Source organism: Parambassis ranga, chromosome 9 (genome assembly GCF_900634625.1).
Source record: "Parambassis ranga chromosome 9, fParRan2.1, whole genome shotgun sequence".
NCBI classification, from domain to species: domain Eukaryota; kingdom Metazoa; phylum Chordata; class Actinopteri; family Ambassidae; genus Parambassis; species Parambassis ranga.
In genome coordinates, this window is record NC_041030.1 from 9,135,193 (window position 1) to 9,156,675 (window position 21,483).

Below are 21,483 nucleotides of genomic sequence, written 5' to 3' on the forward strand. Positions count from 1 at the left end.
ATTATTGTGCATGATGCATATCACTGCAAACACCAAATTCATTATCATAAATTACCCGAGATGGTTTTTGACCATAAAGATTCGACGGGCATGGAAAGTTTGGCCGCAGCGAGAGACAGAGGTTGTGTACACTATTGCCCACAAAGCAACAGCGTCATAAACATCCTGGCATCTGGCTTATGTTCCCATCATAAGCTACAGTCAAATTCAATTACCAAGTCAACATTCTGCAAGTGACGTTAAAGAGCTCTTGATGGAGCGCTATGTACATAACCCTGATTAGGGATTATGCATGGATGTAATAAGAGACCGCAAAGCCATTGAGAAATACTCTAGCATCATAAATCAAACCCACAATGATCCTTTAGATATTAAACTCAAGCTCAGCTCTTTATATTAAACACATTTAACAACATAGGGATTAATGCAGGGATGAAGTGTAGGGATTCTTATATTCCTTCTTTTTTAGAAACACACTAAACTTAAGATTCATCAGATCCATAAAGAATTTAAAGTGCTTCCAGAGTCTTTCACTGACTACATGTTTGTCTTTTTCTCTTAAACATTGGTTCACAGGAGAAATCAGTGCCACACTTTTTCAACAAGGTTCAGCCCAAAACTTACTGCTTACAGAAAAGAAATTCAGAAAAGACATTTCCAACAAAAATCCTTGGTTGGATTAGGAAGAACAGCTGCAACAATGGAGAGATTGTTTTCATAGGATGAAGCTCAAGATTCTGCCAAACAGCAATTTTTAAACAACTTGTACCTAAGTCTACAGATGGCAGCTCACAAGCTGCAGCAGAAGTTTTCAGATGTCTCTGTGTGCTGCCAGGGGATTTATTAAATAAAGATTGTAAATTATAAATGATATAAAAGGCATCCAATGATGCATCATTGTGGATTTAAAGCTCAGCCACCATTGTGTCCAAATATTTTCTGAGCAGTTTAGCTCTGAATGGCCTTGGCTGTCACACACAGCATACAGCCACAGTATAATTAGGGTGGACATACATCCATGGCACCACTAACAACAACTAGCAAAATGGCAAACACATCTGCCTGTCTTTGCTTTGGTGCCATTCGGACCGTCAGGCGATGGTCTCCTGTCGCTTTAAAGTGACACGCTGTGTGGTATTTAGTACATATGCATTAAATTATAGGAGCTGTCTGTGCAGAGGCGAACATGCCTACTTATGAAAAGAACAAACCTCTGCAGGCTCACACTGAAATGCTGAGTAATTTTTATTGCTATTGCTTTCAAGCATACATCTTAAGTCAGATAATAAACCTTACATTAGCTGAATGGTTCCATTTTTTTCTGTTTTCCACAGGCAGACAGTTCCTCACTGGAAATTAGCGAGGAAGCTGTGTTTTCTGATGCAATGCTATTGTTGGTCTGAAGGAGGCCTTGCAGCATTACAGCAGGACAGTGGGAGCTTCTGCAGCACTAATGCAAGATAGATGAGAACAACGGGAACAGTGTGCCTGATGGGGGAACTTATATGAGGGCTACCACTGTGCAGCTCATAACAGATTAAATCAGCAACAGTATTAACATGCAAATTGAAAAAGGGGGCAGTATTTCCTTTGGATTAACTGCCACTGCTCGCAACAATGTATAAATGCTACTTTACAGACCTTATCACGCAGCCATAGAAAATACTGTGGCAGTAAGAGCACATGCCTATAGCCAGCGGAGAGGAAGGGCTTTGTCAGTTTAGCTGTAGAATTTAATAAAATTTGCAGTTCTTCCCAATTTAAAATAAGTAAGAGCATCACTCTGGGCCACACACACACACACATGTTCCTCATCATCATTTTTGCTGTATATTTTCAACCAAACTAAAGTAGACAACCTTAGACAAAATAATAATCACCAAAAAATTAGTTGAGATTTGTATTAATGCAGCCAGAGGTGAAGACATTGGTATCTAATGCTGCACACAACACACAGGCATCCATTTATGTGGGTCTGGAGCGCATATAAATTTGATAAACTGCTAATGTCCTCTGTTTTTCATGACACAATCCTCAACTACACATACAGCCAACTCGGTCCTTTTGCTGTGGGATCTTGTGGAATCATCCTGTCACTTTTAATATAAGACGAGCTCTTTGCATGCTTCTCATCACTTCTCGGCTCTTTTGGCTTCTTCTTCTGTGAGCTCAGGGGATATTTGTGAGTAGCTCTGAAATCGGCATGTGCTATGAGCCTGTGAGCTGCGGTCGTGTTCGGCTTGCAGAGCTGAGTGGTGACATGCTCCTGCCATTCATCAAGGTGTGACTCGGTCGATGTCCTCCATGTACTGGTTAGCCATCCCCCTTTGAAGAAGCAGTGTTTACCACTACTGCTGCCTTTTTTAAAAAAAGAGCTCAATGACTTTGGTTTTAAAGACATTTAAAATTGAGTAATTGAAAACACTTGTCTGTGTGAACGGATGTGGGCACCCCTCCAAAATGTATTCCTGAGATGCCTGAGCTAGAGTCAGATCCAGATGGGTCTGAACTGAAACCAGATGGCTGGGTGCAGGGAACATAGCCTAGGTACTACTGCACGTGGAAGGGCTTCTTCTATTGGACAGCCGCCGCTTGAGTACCGTACGTGTATGTAAAAACAAGTGAGTGCATGAGTGATGGAATGTAAAATGGAATTATAATAATCATGTAAAATCCACAGGAGTCCCAGCCCCAGATTTGAAATGGGGGTGGGGGGGGGGTATTAGGACACATCACTCTTTTTATTACTTTAGAGTTACATGACCCCAGTTTGTTAAGAAAACCACAAAATATGAGACAAGTACCATGTGTTGTCCTTTCTCCATCATGAAGAAGAGTACATCTGAATGAGCCATCCTGGTAGACTCCTGAGAGAAGGTTCACCTCTACAGGTACCCCCACCATCCCTAACCTACCTCCTTGGCTGGACTTGTACGGCTGTATCGGTCCCATGATTACATAATGAGCTTAATCTTTGTGTGGTCTGAGGAAGACTGCAGGAAGTAGTCGAAACATGTCAAGTCAAGGTAAAACACAAAAAAACACTGGTCTGACTAAAAAGAATTCTATCATGGCCTTAATCAATACACCCGTCAAACCACATCGTAAACTCAGACAACTTCTGGTGCACCCCAAAGACAAGATCGAACCGGACAAAAAAATGCAACGTCATATACGAAATACCCTGCCTGTCCTGCAATAAAACATACATCGGCGAAACAGGAAGATCATTCAGCACACGGAAAAAAGACCATAAAACAGAATGTGAAAAGGAATCAGCTGGGATGAGCACAAGGGCAACAAAACAGAAAGCACAACAAGAAAACCTGAAATCAGCAATCTCGGATCATTGCAAATGAGAAAGGCACATTATGGACTGGGATGGGGCAAAAGTGATCGGAAACGAGGACAACAAATTCAAACGGTGGATTAAGGAAGCCATCGAAATAAGGAAGCGGGCCAATAGGACAATGAACCGGGACGAGGGAACTTTTACACTGTCCCACACCTGGAACACTGTCCTGAGGCTGAGGAGACCAGACTGCTGTCCCACACCTGGGACACAGCGCTGAGGAAGCCGGACTACAGGTGGCACTGTTCCCCCACTACCTGGAGTAGTGGGAGAATGGCGCCACAACCTGCATAAGATCAGCTGGCAGACACGTCACGTAACATCATGTGACTTTTGAGGAAGACTGCAGGAAGTAGTCGAAACATGTCAAGTCAAGGTAAAACACAAAAAAACACTGGTCTGACTAAAAAGAATTCTATCATAGTTCATAAATAGGTGAAGACCAAATGAACCTTGTAGAAATACTTTGTGTGGTCTATTTCAAGTGTATTCAACTATGGCAACAAACTTGACAGTCAAGTCACGTGAGACTTCTTTTAACCTAACAAATACATGTTGGCTACAACCAGCAGTCAAAACATTAGACTGATCAAATGTATTTATAGTTTGACTGTGTAGCCATGACACAGAAAAGTAAATCTGTCACACACCATGCATTCATACATCACTTGTTTTATTTTCTAGTACCGTGACAGTCTAAACTCAAAGGTATCTTTATCTATATTGTCTCTACAGGACTGACTGGTCTGTTACTCAGGCCTGACCAGGCTTTGCCTACCATCCTGCTACAGCATCCATGCTTACAAACCAGAGAGCTATGAGGAAAGTCTACTGTCTGTGGGTGAGGACTTCTCACTAACATTATTGGATTTTACAACCACAATAACATAACTTAGTGTGCGGTCATTTTCCAAACAAGATACACAGCAGTGCTGATGGTGACCTGGAGATGCAACATAACAAAGGGTTTGATTGGATGCATAGTCACTCGATGAGTCATGTTGAGTGCAGGATGACTCATGAATTTTTATTTTGTCATTGACGTATATGAACACTGGATTTCACAGGTCTTGTACCCAATAGAGCCAACACACAGAGAGCAAGCAGACAGTATTAACTCCATATTTTTACTTGTAAATTGGGCGTTTGATCTCGGTGAGCAACATCCTTTAAATTCCCTGAATAGAAAGTAAGTCATTTCTGACGTCTTAGAGGGAGGTAGAAGTGTGGGGTCAGCAGCACCAGCAGAAATGGGAGCTGCTCAACTGCAGCACAGCTGCTATACTTATTGGAGATCAACTTGTGTTTTATATTATCGTAGGAAAAGCATCATATAAAATGTACAAAAGTTATATATTTCTTTGAGTATTGCTTTGCAGAGCAGGGACTTGAGTAGCTGCATGTTTCCGTTCCAGCCTCCAGATGTATAGCCCTGCTATGCTTCTCACATTCAAGTTCAGGAATGCAGACTCCTCTCATCTTTGACATTACGTTCACGTCATGCACGTATATGTCCAAAGGGTGAAAGCCCCCATCCCTTCAGATACTGCTGATGAACACTACACCGTTCTTTCTGCTGTTGTGACAATAAGTGTTTTATCACACTTCTTCTAAGAATTGTAAAATGTAAAAAAAATTCCACCAGCCCACAACAAAATGAGAGCTCTATACACAGCGGTGCCTGCTAATTTCATCCTCTCTGAGTGGTGAATACCACTCACAATAGTAAATGGGTTTAGCTGTTCACTGTGTCCACAGAAACCAAATCTCACTTTGGCTGCTCCACTTCTGGCATTTCAATAGATTTTCCTCTAACAATACACATTTATAATGTGGTTTCAACGACATTAGACTGCATCATTTGATTTATGGAAGCAGTTTAAAAAGGCGTTTGAACATTTATTTATTTTAATGAACGGAATTTCTTAGCATTAGAAAAGATTTATAGACGGATCTTTTCCCTGAGATTTAAAAGGTGATATTCTCCTTTTACCACTGGGCGTCTTTTTTTCTGACAGCTGACGGCACCGCTGGGTGCTGCTGCGTCTAATGGACAGCTCCTTCTGTTATTACTCTGCACAGCCCACCTCCTGTTCAAAATATTTCCCCAAAAATTAAGTGTTATTCTCATGTGAACACCACAAGCATCTGTTGCTAGAGAGGAAAAGAAAACACATTACCCCCCCAGGCAAAACATCACACATCAAAACACACATATACACAGTCTCTAAATGTAGGTGCAAACACATCATCATTGACTGGGTTTACTGCTGTAACTATATTCCTGCAGGGTGTCCCTCTCCACTTCTCTCAAAAATCATCAGCTTTGACTCTCCATTGAAGGTGTTACATTACAGTAATAGCTCATACGGGTTTGTACCATCTGACCAAAGGCCCCCTTGTGGACATAAGGAGACCTGCACTGCCATTCTGGTGACATCCTGCAAGTGCTTTTTTTTTCCCTTATTACACAAACTCGTTGAAGCTTTAGTGCAGACATTAGCAATATTTTTGGTTAATTTGTTTGATAAAAGATCAAACTCCCACTTATTACACTAATTTTGAATCTCTTGCTCATAATTGGCAAATCTCATAATCTTATAATTATTGAGGAAGTTGCTGTCAGGCAAACAGCAATAAGCTCGGAGCAAAATTCAACTTAGATGCAAAGTGACCTCCAATCGGAGAATCAGCTCATCCACCCCAATGGAAATGAATGCAAAACTCTCATGCTGCAGCACTGCGTGTTTATTCTCTGTAACAGATTTGTCCTTTCGGTGAACTCTGCCCTCTACCTCCGTCACCATGCCGGTGTTATGTCTGTTATGTTTCTGAAAACAAGGTGAAACACCTTCTTCTACCTGACAAAGGAATTCATTATCCTTTCCACCCAGAGGACGTAGAAGTGGTCTTCTCAAATGTGTTTGTGGTATGGCTTCGCTCCAACAAAAGAAAGAAAGAGCTGTGATGTGCTAACAAGGATGAGACGGACTTCCAAACTCATGAATAAACTCTCAGCTTTGGTTTCAGCTAAGGCACCTCCGCCCAACAAAAAAGGGGAAGACAATAAATGCAAGAGCAACAGCATTATCGGTGGAAAGCATGAAGATCGCCTCAACATCTGACTCAAATTTTATATTGTTGCTGTTTTCTTCTGTGTTTTTAGGAGCACTGACATAACCAGTAAGAAAATAGGCTCATCTTTGTCATAATGTTATGTTTAAAAAAAGGGAGCCAGTCATCAATCCAGAGACTAATTTACTGCAACAAAACAGGATGCAAAAAGATAACATAAGAGAAAAATCACTGCAAAGGACAAATAATAAATCAGTTCAATAACTAGGTCTCTGTATCACTGTATCTAAAACCTCCTGTCCAACATGCAGCTCATGCCCTTCAGAAACAAGGATGTTAGTGATTGATCATAACAGCTGATAATAGCTAATTTATTAGGCTGTTAGACTCATGTTATCTTTCTATGACAAAGGCTACTGGTGCAGCTGGCACAGGCCCATGTTTGGATTTTGACATCATGCCCACCTCCTGACAAGCGCTCTGGGAGAAATTAGGGTGATAGCTCGATGACTGCCAAAGACAACCAGGATACAGAGACGTGAAGAGGCGTGCTCCGCTCTCTGAAACGCCAGGCTAAAGTCAAGTTATTTAAAAGAAGATGCAAGGCAAATATTTAGGTTTCTCTCCTAATGTAACAATTTAGCTTGGCACAGTCAGTAATGAGCTACATAAGAGGATAAGACAGAGAATATGCTGAAAATCTGATCATCAGGACATTTTAACATCCTGGTGATTCTGCTTGATGCCTTTCAGTGTTGCATTAGATAAAGAGATGTGGGTCCTGTGTGATAAATAACAGTTCCAGACCTCATCCTCTGTATGTGAGCAGCTAGAAGTTAGCGAGCCAACGTTTTGCAGTCATCCACACTTATATCAACAACACAGGTAGTTTATCTCCATGTTAAGTAGATCCCCTAAGCTAAAGCAACAGTGGTGTCACCATTAAAACGGGTTCAGGAAAATGTCAGGATGATAAAGAAGACATGTCATTTGAATGTTCTGGGTTGATAGGTGGACAGAACTGGTCAAGTCTGATAGAGTACACATTGCATTTGACTAAAAAACTGGTTAAATACACTTTGGTCTGTTGGTGTAGTTAAAGGCTTTGCAGTAAGGGACTGCACAAAAATAAACGAGATGGAAATGAGGGCAGCGCTGCTCACAAGCTGTGTCTGAGTGTGCATAAATACTGAGAGTTATCTAGTTGTGTCATTATATATATATATTGTAACACTGGTTCATGATGAGAAGTCCATTTCACATGCTGAATACACTATCCAGGCAGTAATGGTGAAGTTAAAGTTACTTGTCAGTGTGATTGCACTCAAAATGGCAAGTACGAAAGCAAGAATGGCTGCATATGGCAACACTAATCTGCATTAATCTGATCTTTTAGTATTATTATTTTTTACTTTTTATATTATATTTTTACTTTATTTTACTTTGTAAAAGTATTCCATTAGATGATAAGATCTTATTGTTCCAGGTGAAGTAATTTTGAGACAGTCCCTTACAGGAGTATGGTCAGCCTGCATATAGGAGACCACAGAAGAAGTGCTGAATTTTCATGAAAAGAAAATGTTAGCTGTAAGTAAATTATTTTAAACAGAACATAAATAAATAAATGTTTTATACACTTATTCCCAGGCTCATAAATGATGTTCACTAGCGTGTCAGGGATGCCCTCATGATGAGGAAGGTGAGATGCAGCTAAAGCTGAAAATGGATGCAGGTAAAAACTCTAACCTTCATGTTTAGCTTGTCATAAAAACATATTTTATGTGATTATTTTTAACTGAATAAAAACTAAAACCTACCCCACAGTGTTGTGCGCTGTTAAATCATTTTATCAATTAGTAGTGGAGAGACCAGGACCACGCTCTTGAATACTGCTTTCTGATTGGTCCAGCGGCAGCACTCGTAATATTCAGCGCTCCCATATAAACCCAGGCAGACTTGACATCGGTGCTATCTGTCATGCAAGTCCAAAGGATAGTGAGGAGTCCAGTGTAGAGAAATAGCCGGCAGCCTACTTGTCACAGCCCACATTTATTGTGTGTTTGTTTTAGCGCTGCAGAAGCTTTTGGAGCGTCCATTCTTATGAATTACACACAAAGCAGGAGGCGTCTCTTTACGTTTAGTTGTATCATCTGTGTTGAGAGGACGATGCCTTTGAGGACCGGACTTTTTCTCCTGATGGTGCTGAATGCATCTGCATATGAACTGGATCAGAACGAGTCCTATTCGCCCAGGAGAGCACGCTTTACTGCCAATAGCCCTTGTAAGTAACACGCTGCTCCCATCTGCATATCTCAGAGTGCACTGCTTGCTTCTCCCCCCCCTCCCAAAAAAAGCATTTATCTGTTCAGCACACAGTCTTACCTTTGCTCGCACACAGTGTGGAGATATTTTTTCTCATAATTTTATTTTTGGCCTATGCATCCGTATAAGCGCGTTGATTCACGGAGAAGGCTGCGGGATTAATGCTGTGGGGTTTTTTTTTCCCGGTGTCCTGCCGGCAACAGATGAGCATGGAGCTTGGTGCTGACACCTGAGAGTGCAGGCTGTGTCATGCTGTTGGTCTTTTTCACACGGGTTTGGCTGCTGCATAGCTTTTTCAGCATTGTAGTGGACTACAGTGGGGTTACAGTGCATTGAAACACAACGCTTCCTGTAGAGCCTGGAAGTGAGAAAAAAGAAGTAGGTTACACCGTTGTACCTTTTCCTCAGCATGCCAACAGAAACTGCTTATCACTGGGGCTGTGCCTTTGAGATGAACAAATGCAACCTTTTTAGTTGACATTTTCAAGAAAATTGAAGTGAAAAATCATGTAATAACCAGCAAGAAGTGCCACTAAAAAGCATCATTCCACTGGTGACTTTTCATTTTTAACACAAAGGTACGGCTGATAATAAAAAAAACGGGATGCTCATTCCCTTCTGCAGGAATTGCTTCATCATCATAAGATTTGCAGCTCTGTATTTTGAGAGCGATCTCTGGTCCCTGATGGCAGGCAGACTTTATGTGACTGTGCAGGTCAACACGGGGCCCCAGATTCACAGGCTGCCAAGTAGGCTTAGGCTCCTCTGTGACATTTCTTAATGGCTATTACAAAGGATTTTAGTCAGGCTGCTTGCATGAATCTCAGTGGAGGAGGAATAAAGGAAAGCTAAGTATGAGGACTCGCTGATTTACAGATGATGGTTTATGGCTCTGTGTTGGTGTAACATTTCAGATCGGCTGCATGGAGCTTTGGACAAGATTAGTTTTTGGCACACAGATGGAAAGACTGAGTGCTGCAGGGAGTCGGTTTGTGATGTTACACAAAGACGGGGATCAGGGTTCCTCGTATTAATCAGCCTTGTAACTATTCTGGTCATGTGACACTCCTGAAATGAGTAATGGCAGCATCTCTCTGACTGCATTTCATTGTGTGGACGTGCATGGGATCAATTCTGGATATTTAAGTGACCCCCACAACACGTGCTTAGCTGATAGTTTAGAGTATGGTTTGGAGGCTAATTCAGTTTGACAGTTACAGCTCGTGTAGAATAATTAAAGACAGAGTCTGGTGGTTGTATATGTTTGCGTGTGTGCGCATACAAGTGTATATTTATGTGTGTGTGTGCAGACATGCCAACAATTTTCAGGAAACTCTTTGGTATTTCTGGTGCTGTTCATCCAAGTGCTTCTGAAAAGAACCAAACAGAGGAATATAAGTCGCTGCCAAGAGAAAAGCAAAGCAGTGCCAGATAGTGTGTGAGACTCTTATAGTTGTAAGGTGTCCAATCTCCAGTCAAGTCGCTGTTTGCCCCCGAGTGACTGTAGGTCTTTTGTGAATCACCAAAGTATGAAAATTCTCTTTTGTTCGCTGCATATTTTAGCTGAAACCCTGGCAACCCTTGTGTAATGAGCTCAGTGATTCCCAGTGAAGCCACTGTTGGCTCCCCTGCTGATGGTTCATTCTCTGTGCCCACAGCAGATGTGGCACGCTGTCTCAACAGTGCCCTCCAAGTTGGCTGTGGAGCCTTCGCCTGCCTGGAAAACTCAACTTGTGACACAGATGGCATGCATGACATCTGCAAGTCCTTCCTGTACAGTGCTGCTAAATTTGACACTCAGGTACACACTTTACTTCTCTTCCCAGTGCACGTGAGCTGTATAGGATTATATGGGTGTGACTGTAAGGGCACTGTTGTTATGTGTGTTTTTACAGGGTAAAGCATTTGTGAAGGAGAGCCTTAAGTGCATTGCCAATGGCATCACCTCGAAGGCATTCCCCACCATCCGCCGCTGTTCCGCCTTCCAAAGAATGATATCTGACGTCCAAGAGGAGTGTTACAGCAAGCTGGATATCTGCACTGTTGCCCGATCTAATCCAGATGCTATTGGTGAAGTGGCACAGCTGCCAAGTCACTTCCCGAACAGGTGAGACCTTCCTCTACATTTTACTGAATATTTGAAAGACTACAAAAGCTCAGCTGTCCACTAATGGACAATCAAATCTGCTCCTTTAGCTCCTAATTATGTAGAATGACTACATCTGTATTGATTTCTGTTTTTGGATACTATGTGCTTCAAGCATTCATCGATACAAAGAAAGAAAATCAAACAGGAATATCAAGTTTGGAAGTTTTTGTTGCTATTGTGGTGTGTAATACATGTAAGACTGCAGTTTGGGAGTGGATACAAAAGGATAGAAGGGTGGAGCACAAAGCTGGGTAGTGGCCTGGATGGATACTCCCGTTTGGATGACATCAGATCGTACAGCACGTGTGCAAACACATAGGAGCACCGAGCACAAGCTCTTTAATTCCGTGCTGCTTTGTTGTTTTTAGGTTTTATGGTAAGCTGCTACAGAGCCTGATGGACTGTGATGAGGACACGGTGGATCGCATTCGGACCAGCATGGTGTCACGGCTGGGTCCAGAGATGACCATGCTTATTCAGCTGCTGCAGAGCAAGCCCTGCCCATCCACTGCTGTGGCTGCAGCTGCCGCCGCCATCCCAACTGGAGTGGAGGGCCGTGGGAGCTGGCGCTGGTCCATGGGACCCCATATGTACAAGATCCAGCCTAATCTGCGAAACAGAGACTCTGCCAGTCATTTTGGCAAAAAGCGCTCTGCTAGTGACAGCTCCTAACTTCCACTTAAACTCCACACACCCCTCAGACAAACATCACAAAAGCTCCTCTATTCCCTAGGGGTGACTGAAATCCGTTCCTCTGCTAGACTGGAAGTTGCAGAAACGTGCACCTCTAGGGAATGCCGGACCTCCCATAGAATCGATATCAGTTTGATTGTTGTTATATTGTATATCCTACACTTTTAGACTTGAGAGAACCCCTCTTCCATCGACTGTTGTCAAACATATCCGCTCACAGTTAGTGTTGAACACGTGGCTGTTGCGTTTGTGCAACACAGTCCTGTTCACTCCGTTTCACATCCTTCAATTCTTAAGAAGAAGAAAAAAACAGCCATAGTGGTTCATGCCTCTAGAGCACAAGCCAGTACTTAAAAAAACATGTTTTCATAATTAGAGATAAGTAGTCAGATTATTATTAGTTCATTTTATTTTGTTAGGAATGGGGTAATTATTGGTAGACGTTTCTAATAATTCAGCAATGAAAGCAGTCCAAATTGTGAGCATGAGATGTGGAAATGAGTTTCATCATCAGTTTCAGCAATCTTCTGACACTAACACAACACTTAAATGTACTGTATACTGAGTTATCAGCCATAGCTAGCCCTCTGAAAGAGAGAGCTCATATGGAGTGAGGTCTGTAGAGGTTTCATCATAACCTTTGACAGGTTACCTTAAACTGACCAAAAACCTTCAAACTGCCCTGAATGCTATTCATGAAATACCAAAATTATGTATAGCTATAGCACTTATAATTTAGTTCTTTTTTTCTGATGGCAGGTATAGCCATGGCAAGTCCTTATCCTGCACATAAGGCTTGTCCAGGTCATGGCCAAGTAAGTCTATCAGAAAAAAAATGATTTTTTTTTTCATATCTTATATCCAGACACTAGCAATGCATAAGACTGTTGAGCTCTACAGTGTATTTGGGACCATGTTTAGTGGGGGTGTGTGAAGCAGCCGTGTATGTGCAGCAGTTGATTAGCATGTTGATTAGCAGCCACCTTTCTGGGACTGATGATCATCATTCTCTGAGGTGAATCATGTGACATACACACCGGCTTCCAGTGTCAAAGGGGGAGAATGACTATTTAAAAAAAAAACACACACACACAAAAAAAACAAACAAAAAAGCCTTGTTGGAATGATATTTATTTTCCTACTACATTATTTAATTTTTTTATTTTAATGCATTATTGTAGTTTTAATTAGTTTATAAATTTTAAACAAGCAGCAGTTCAGTCATGGCTCCTATTTGAACATGAGCTCTATGCCAAAAAAAAAAAAAAAAAAATATCGAGCTGACACACTCTGGTGACTGAATGGGACCCGTGTCATGACTCTGTGCTGGCCATAGGGGAACAAGGTTGGTCATTCAGGTCAGGTGATCCTACTTTATGGGTGTTATAAGGGACCACAATAAAACGTTAGCTTAGTTTTGACACGCAAAACAAAGGTTATCACTGCAGCTGCTAGATGTTCACTGCTGAGGGTCTGTGCATATTATAAAAGACTGACCAGGTATAAGCAAACACCAGTACTGAGTACCCTGTGAGGAGGGAGGCACACTTGTTTTAGCACAATATGTATGGTCTTGGCAGACCCGCCCTTTTAGCCCTAACACTAAGCAACTTATGCAGCATATGCATCAAAACATATACTGCAGGTTCTTTGCCTTCAGAGATCAGGACATTTGCTTCAGCACCCTTGGTCATCACAGGGGTCGTCATGCTGGTGTTTCCTTGTAACTGTCTCTTAGTGATAGATGGTTGTTTAGAGGTTAACTGAACTTTTTGAAGCATGGCTGGGTTTGGAAAAAAAAAAAGTTGTTTTTTTTTAACTTTGACTTGATAAAAGAACCGAACCCAGCCCTACTTGGAAAAGGTGAATTTATATATTGTCCTGGAGAATAAGGAGAGAAGCACGGAGCAGAACAGAGATGTTTTATTTTTCAGTGTCAGTTTAAATAGCTATGTTAAGAATTCCAAACTATGCAATAATCACACACACAAAGGATTCACAGCAACACAGAAATTGACCTTTATTTCATTCAGTGCCAGCGGATGCTGTGTGAATAAAGCAGCAGCAGCATGTGTGCTCTCATACTGTGCTCGCAGTGTGAAGGCGTCGTTCCTCCATCATGCTTTCTGTTTCTGTGTTTTAATTTTTTTTTACTTTCCGTAAAGCGGCGTTAACTTTCGATCTGTGAATACGATTGTTACTTTTGTGTGATGCGAAAGGACAGCTGTTCTGAAGGAATCACCTGGGGAGTTAAGAGCTATTAGTCACACTGTAGTATATCCTAGCTTATATTTTATGTTAAATATGCACTTTGCATCTTAACCACTATAAAGGGCATTGAAACATTCAGTTATTTTATTTACCCAGTGAGGTGGAGATGAGTTTGGATATTTTGCATCCTGAAGGGTCAGGGCTTCTTCATGTACTATTGATACATTTGTCTTTATCTTTGTTGTCCATGGGTAAATCCACAAACCCAACAGCTGCTGCTAAACTGTTACTAACCCGTATGATGCTGTCAGATGCCCCCCCCCCCCACCAGCCCACTCCTGTGGCCGCTCTGATCAGTCACTGCAGCATCAGTCCTTACTTTCACATTTTGCCGTCCATGTCTTCATATTTATTTTCTGTCAATCATTATTTGTGTCAAACATATTGGGCAAAGGCAAATTGACTGTTTCCTCACCAAGTTCAATGTAATGGTTGAGAATGTACCTGTATACTGAATGTCTCTTTTGACCAGGACATGCCCAGCTTAGCTGACCAATGAAGGCATAAAGGAAAAAAAAACTAAAGTGAGATTGAGCATATATGATTTCTTTCTGTTGTAATATTTTCTTTTTTTTTCTTTCTTTTTTAATTCGAGTGTCGGGTGTTTATGGTGGTACTGGAGTATTTAAAAGTTAAAATGGAATCCCGGTGAGTTTGATTGTTGTGAAACCTGTTCCTGTCAATATTATAGAGACTATAAACTCTCCCTTATACTTCTGGCACTTCATGGTACTCTTTCCTCTCAAGACTTGAAATAGATTAATGTTGTTGTGCTTACACAAAAACAAAAAGCTTCAGTGACTAGTAAAGTTTATTTTGTATGAGTGACAGTTATTTTACTATCAGATTCAAAACGTTATTGCAGATTTTAGGAGATTACTGAAGTTCCTGATACAGATGCTATGTAAACGCATGATTGACCCTTGTGAATCACTTGCACTTTAAAATATACCCATATACATATATGCCCATACTGTGTATATGTTTGGGTTTTTTTCCTCTGTACTGAAAAGTAATGAAAGATACAAATGCATCAATTGTGTGTCTTTTGCTGATCAGAAATAAAATATTTATCAAATCATGGCATATGGTATGACATTTTTGCTCTTGTAGTGCCTGTGACTTTATGACTGTTGTGCTGTTTAATAGATGGAAAAAAAGAAAAAGAACAACTCTGAGTGTTTTCTTGTGCTGTTTTGGATTGCTGAACACTTCTTCTACCAGACCACAAAAGAGATAATAAATGTGACACCCATGACACCATAATCACATCCAGGACTGCTGTAGTATTTCTAATTTCCTCAGCAACATGAAAAATGAAAGCCATGTTGCCATGATCCCATTTGGCACCAACTTAGAAGGAAGAAGAGGAAGAAAAGATTTTGAAACAATAAGTAATAATATTTTTTATAGTGGGACTAGTAACTTAAAACAAGCAAAGGGAGTCAACAAAGGCAACCCTATAGTACACATAGGCAGCAACAGCTTTACAATGCATTGTGTCAGCTTGTGAGAGGTTATGCTGCCTCTTTCCTATATGCAACCAAAAGATGCTCAAATGTGATTGGTCGAGACTACTGTTAATGTAAACAGAAACCAGTACTGGTCTACAGATTCTACAGAAATGAGTGAAAACGACTTTCAGATGTGGCAGCAAAAGACTTTACACATTCCACAAGTTATTAACTAATGTCGTTCTGTTCTATAAGTCTATAAATTCACTCTTTTCTGCTCAGTTGTTGGTCTCTACAACTGCTGATGGAGATTTATGACGTTATAGTTGCTACATGCTCATGTCCTCAAAGTGCATTGATTTAGGGTGATGTGTATCTGATGGTGCATTACTACAAGCCTTATGTGATGACAAAATTGGAGGCTGTGTGATGTCAGAGGACTTATGTTGGCTGCCTGGTAAACAGGTTTTGCTTCATTTCTGTTCTTATTATCGTAGCCAACATGGCACCAGCTCCCTCATATAGTGTGAGCTCTTATAGCCATCAAACGTTTCCCTGACACTGCCTAGGCAGGCTTCATCATCACAGCCGCCTACTCTACTCAGGCTACACATTTAAATAGATTCTCTGACATTGCTGTGAACTGACCTAGAGTGTCTCCATAGGAATATAGGGAGGTCCTGATCATATAGCTCTCAGCTCTGCTCACATTGTTGGACACTATATCCTTTCTTTGTCCTATCTGTATATTTGGTGTCATTAGGATTTCTTCTTTACAGTGGTTTACCCTCAGTGTCTGTGACGAATCCAGCTGGACCCACAAGGGAAGCTGAGGGACACAACAAGCACCTCCCGATGAAAATGAACTTTCTTAAACTTCAGCACAAATGAGCTGAAACTGCAAAGTTTGGTTGGAGAGCCTGAGGAAAAGAGGGGGCAGAACGCAAGAGGCTCTGTGGACGCTAATCTCAGTCAGAGGGAGATATAATTTCATGCCTATTTAGAGAAGAGTCCTGAAGGGCTTTCTCATCAGCCGCTCTCCAGTCTCATGGATAGGTGATGCAGCAGCTCTGCACACAGATTCTATCATTTCCTCCTTTAAAGAGACATTCTCGCTCAGCCTGATGGACAGAAGGGTTCTGAATCCGTCCCTGTATGATGATCAGTTTTAATACCTTCTTCTCAGTGAGGCTTTTTTTCCTTGCTGCAGCTGTGTAGTGGGCAACTTTTAAAAGCAATTTGGATGGAATGACTGCTTTCAACACTCAGAAACATCTTGTTGCCAGGAAACATTTGAACAGATTTTTGACCCTGCCTATTCACTTTGTTGCCTGTTGCTTGGACTGCTGCCGAGTGTATCACCACCCTGACAATCACAACCAGAGTAATAATGAATAATGCTGAAATTAGAATATAATTATGCAGATGCAATTCATTCCATCTGCTTCTAATATTCTTTTAACTGGTGCTACATTTGAGACAACAGATACAATGTTATAGGACCTTTTGCCTGCAAATAGTCTCAGAATACATGCATGCATTTCTATTAGGCAGACCTCTGAATGATTTGCACAGCATTATGAGGTGCTGCAAGCAAACACAGTGACCCTGAAGTCAGCGATCACAGATGTCTTCTGCTTCCAATCTGCAGGCAAAGCAACAAACCCACCGTTTGTCATTGTTTTAACCTCTTGATCACATTCTGCGGGAGGAAAGCAATGTATCCATAGTGCATGCATAGTGTCAGCAATTTGACAGGACAAATGAACAATGCACTGTGGTTAGTGCGGTACGGCAATTACTTTTCCCCTCTCCCAGTGTGTTTTATATTCATTATGTCCTCCTCTTTCCCATGAAACTTGTGGCATATTCATCAGCAGTGTGACAAATTAGATGTGCAGTGAAATAGAGTATGACTGAGAGCAGTGGAAGATTAGATCCACTCCAATCTTACCCAGCAATCACTATCCCTTCATTTCTGTGGGGAAATACCCAAGGACGGGAAAGAAAATTAGATCAAATTTTTACTGAAGAAAGAGCTGGAGTGGCAGGGGAAAGAGATGAAACACCATTTTCCATTTCTGCCAAAGCATCTTTCTCGATGCCTTATTGCTCTAAGAGTCAAATGCAAGTGCAGCTTTTGGTTCTGAATATGCTGAATACATGAATCTAAACATTTTATTGATAGGTTCATTGTTCGTTTTACTACAATTTCTGCACAGAATTTCTGCCATAACCAATCAAATTGATGGAGTCAATTGTTCCGTTACCAGTGTGGGTTTAATGCTCTTGAATGCTCTCGAATGCTGTTTTATCTCGTAGGACCAGACTTTTTTTAACAGCTCTCTTAACTGAAGATAAGCAGGTTGAAACAAATGCAGATGAAGTCATGTTCCACATCATTTTCTCTCTGATTTTATCAGAGATAATATATGGCTTTTCTTTTGCCAGCTGCGCTCAACTTGCCTTTCCATGAGACCTGGAGGAAATCATAGACGTAAAAGAAGCCCACCTACACAAGACCGAGCACCTCACATGCTGCATGTTCCAGAGAAACATTTAAAGTTTGGTTCAGCTTTCCAGGGAAAGACTAGAGAAAGAGATAAGATAAGACACTGATTGTGTGTTTGCTTTGGTCTGAAATGCTAAATCAAATGTTACATTTCTTGGTTTTACTAGTGTGGCAAACTAAACCTTAAGTCTGAATTCAACAACATGTCAGCACTGTAATGTGTGTCATGTTCTCTCACTAACTGATCATAAGGTGTGCATCAGTGCATCTTCAGGACTGATACAGCATGGCAGAGACATCTAGTGGCCAAAATCAGGGCGTACCAATTTCTTCCTTCATGCAGGACCCAGAGCTTCAGCCTACAAAGTGTAATTTTATGTGACAGGACAAATCCACAAACACTCCGCTCCTTAGCCAAAGCTTGCATAATGATGCATCAGTCCGTCATATCAAATTTAAAAACATATTTCAAAGGCGCTTTGTGTTTCTTGTCATACTCAGAATTTATCTGTTGCAATTCCTTGTCCATGTTGTTTATATTAGATCTGTTTAAGAACAACAAACTTCATCACATCATTGTGGGGAATCAAAAAACAAATCCTACAGTGGCTTAGAGTGTTCTCTTTGAACACAGTTACAACAGGTGTACAAACACAAACTTCCAAAATGAGACCAGACGTGTCATTTTAACAGGCACAAGTTTACAGTGCAGCAGTTTCACAATGGCCTGTACAGACTTTGGACAGAGACGTTATAGAAAGAATGGCTGTCAGAAGAAGCAGGGACGGCGTATAGATGTGGAAGGAGATGAAGGAGGATTTTCAGATTTTATGTCAGTCTGAATACAGCTGGCTGATGGCCCTTTCTAAAAACATTTTACTGCAAGATACCGGCTCATAAAAACCCACTGTGACACTGTGTGTAATCTCTGTCATCCAGCAGTTCCAAGAGTTTGTCCTTGATTGTTGTTTATCAGTCCATGAAAAGTACTCTGTTTGATTTCCTAGAAGTTTAGAGGTCATGGAGAAACATAGAGCGGCCTGTCTGGAGCCAATAATGCTATTCTAACTGTGGACACTTTTCAACATTGTGCTAGTTGTCGTACAATTATCAATCAAGCAAAAGTGATGTATGCACCTTTCTTATAGGTTAGTGCAGTTGAAGGTGCTTTACAGATAACTGATTAGCCAATAATCACAAAACAAGTAAGAACAGGTGACAAAAACAAGATTAAAAACTATGATGCAGAAAACACATGCTCGTAATTGTAATAGAATTGAACGAGTAATTTAAACGTGGGTCTAAAAACATACTAAAACATTAATTACGATAAATGTGCGGACTGAATAGTAAGCAATGTCTATAACATACAAATCTGCTGCCAGGTCTTTACAGACTATTTCAGCTTTTGAGCCAAAGGCTGCCTCAGTAAAGGCTTAACTCCTGCACTTTGGAATAACAAACACACTGAAGGACCTGAGGGACAGTAGCGCACCCTGCTGCCTAAAGCAGCCTCTTCAGCTCCACTGGGTTTCTGTATAAACCTCATCACATTCCTTGGTGAATGTAAGAAAATGCTCCCGTATCTGATGACTGCTGGATGAGGGTACACACTCTCTGCCTTAGAGTCTCTTGAATAGAATTGTCATATGTTATCTTCAGTTGCATATTGGCCATAGGAAGGCTGGCTTCAGTTTCACTCACTGTAAGACAACTCTATATCTTCTTTCAGCTGCTATCAGCCTGCTATTTTGCTGTATGATGAATTAGGGGTATTTGTGGTAAACTGCACTTATCCAGCTTCTTGTGTTACAGTGAGGGGACACATGGTGGAACCAGTGGAAAAGGCTTTGATTTTAGCCAACAGCAGGTACAGAAACTCAGAGAGCGCTTTGCTTGGAGCCTTCAGAGAACACTGCTGCAGTGATTAAGTAATTTACCCATCAAACTGGACACCATGGAGTCCCCAAGGCGTCAAACAATTTCCCCCCTTCAGCTTTTGAAGATTGGGTTTCTTGGATGGCAGCTTGTTTCACAAAATATGACTGTTACAAGAAAAAAAACACAAGTAAATAAACACTGTAAAAGCAAAAACAGACATCAGATTCAATCAGTTTCTGTCTTCATAATATCTCACATAAATAGTTATTTTAATATCAGTAGGGAAACAAATTCATTATGGCTTCTAGTGACCTGATTAAATAATATATTATGTAAATTACATTTAAAAATACTTGCTGTATCATTCTTTTCCAACACCACAAAGTAACACTGCACTGACATGTTTTTCACGAAAAATTCTTCACTTGTTGATCCAAACACCAACCAGCATCACTCCAATGTCAGAAACACAACGTCATAGACACTTTGCACAAATATGTGCATCACTAATGAGCATCCACTTTCCGTTAAAGTATCTGGCACACAAACAGTTCAAATATCTCTCATGGCTAACAGCTGGGCACCGTCCATAGCATGAGCTGCGCGCATTTACGCACAGGACAGCCTTCTCTTGATGAATTAATTATCCACAGCATGGAAAATAATACTGGGTGGGCTTCTTTTCTTTGCTTCAGTAAATTATCAGTTGTTTTTTTATGATTTATAATACACGCCCAAGTTGCACTCTTACGCATTGGATACAATGTTTCCAAAATGTCTCCAAATGCCTTTATTTTATAACAAGATATCCTTCTAACAAATTCATTAACTGCTGAAAAACAGCCGTAAGCGCCCCCCATATATCTCCTGTAGTGGGGCACGCTGTGTCTGTCCGTGTTCCTGTCTGTGTGACAGCGCGTCTCGGTCTCAGTCAAGCATCGCGGGCTGGCGCCGCTGCCTCTCCACTTCCACAACATCAGGTGTAATGTTACTGTTTGTTGTGGCCTGAGAAGGCTAATAACATGGCTGGAAAACAATGTTGATGGTAAAAGCTGTTCAACATCACCCGGGATCACTCAACCCCCGAGGACCTGTGTGCTGGTTAAGTGACTTGGCTCATCAGAAGCATGGTTTGGATAGACACTGAATAAATTAACCCCCTTTCAAACCGGTTAATTAGTCTGGGATAGTTTCACTTGTGTCCATAAAATGTAACAAAATCCGCCACGAGTTTATTTTCTTTTTTGTTGTTTATGTTCTTTTTCTGAAGAGTCGTGTAAGAAGTGGAAACTTTTCATAATGAGCTGTTTGTAAATTAATTAAATAAATGAAACGTTTTATATAGTAAATGCAGAAATTCCTTTAAATGTTACATCTCCAATAGTTTCTGTGGTAGGCCATCCTGCATTTGAAGGTCACTCAGGCATCACCTATAGAGTAATATCTTAATTAACCTTCCTAATTACAACTTCTGACACCGAGAGAAGGGCGGATATGTTGAGAGTGTTCCTGTAAGGTGAGAAGGAGCTGCAGACAGAGGTGTGCGCGCAGGCCAGGGGCTGCATGCTGGTCAGTGTCTCACATAAGAGGCAGATATATCTCCACCTTGCTCATTAGCTGCTGGACCTTGGAATGATTTAAATCTCCTTTAGGCCCTCAGTCATCAGTCAGTCAAGAGATCCGTCCGGCAGCATCAACAGCTGCTGTGGCACAGTGCGTAACAAGGATCAAACAACACAGCTTCAGCCAAAACTAGCCTGTAGGAAGTGGCGGG

At 41.1% G+C, this 21,483-nt stretch overlaps 1 protein-coding gene across 2 annotated transcripts; it reads left to right on the plus strand.

Moving 5' to 3' along the window:
* The first annotated feature begins 8,411 nt into the window (after positions 1–8,411).
* Positions 8,412–12,871, plus strand: stc1 (stanniocalcin 1). Of its 2 annotated transcripts, none has more exons than XM_028415239.1 (4): positions 8,412–8,708; positions 10,408–10,550; positions 10,645–10,856; positions 11,267–12,871. In XM_028415239.1, the coding sequence occupies exons 1-4, from the start codon at positions 8,528–8,530 to the stop codon at positions 11,568–11,570; spliced, it is 840 nt and encodes a 279-aa protein (XP_028271040.1). In that variant the 5' UTR covers positions 8,412–8,527; the 3' UTR covers positions 11,571–12,871. The 2 variants fall into 2 exon arrangements, with proteins under 2 accessions (XP_028271040.1, XP_028271041.1); XM_028415240.1 differs by having other exon boundaries at positions 10,411–10,550.
* Positions 12,872–21,483: the final 8,612 nt, after the last annotated feature.

Bases quoted from the DNA above. Each gene is read 5' to 3' on its own strand.
- stc1 (XM_028415239.1), top strand. From the start codon at position 8,528: ATGAATTACACACAAAGCAGGAGGCGTCTCTTTACGTTTAGTTGTATC. The intron at 10,551-10,644 runs GTACACACTTTA...GTGTTTTTACAG, and splicing joins CTGCTAAATTTGACACTCAG to GGTAAAGCATTTGTGAAGGA. The intron at 10,857-11,266 runs GTGAGACCTTCC...TGTTGTTTTTAG, and splicing joins CCAAGTCACTTCCCGAACAG to GTTTTATGGTAAGCTGCTAC.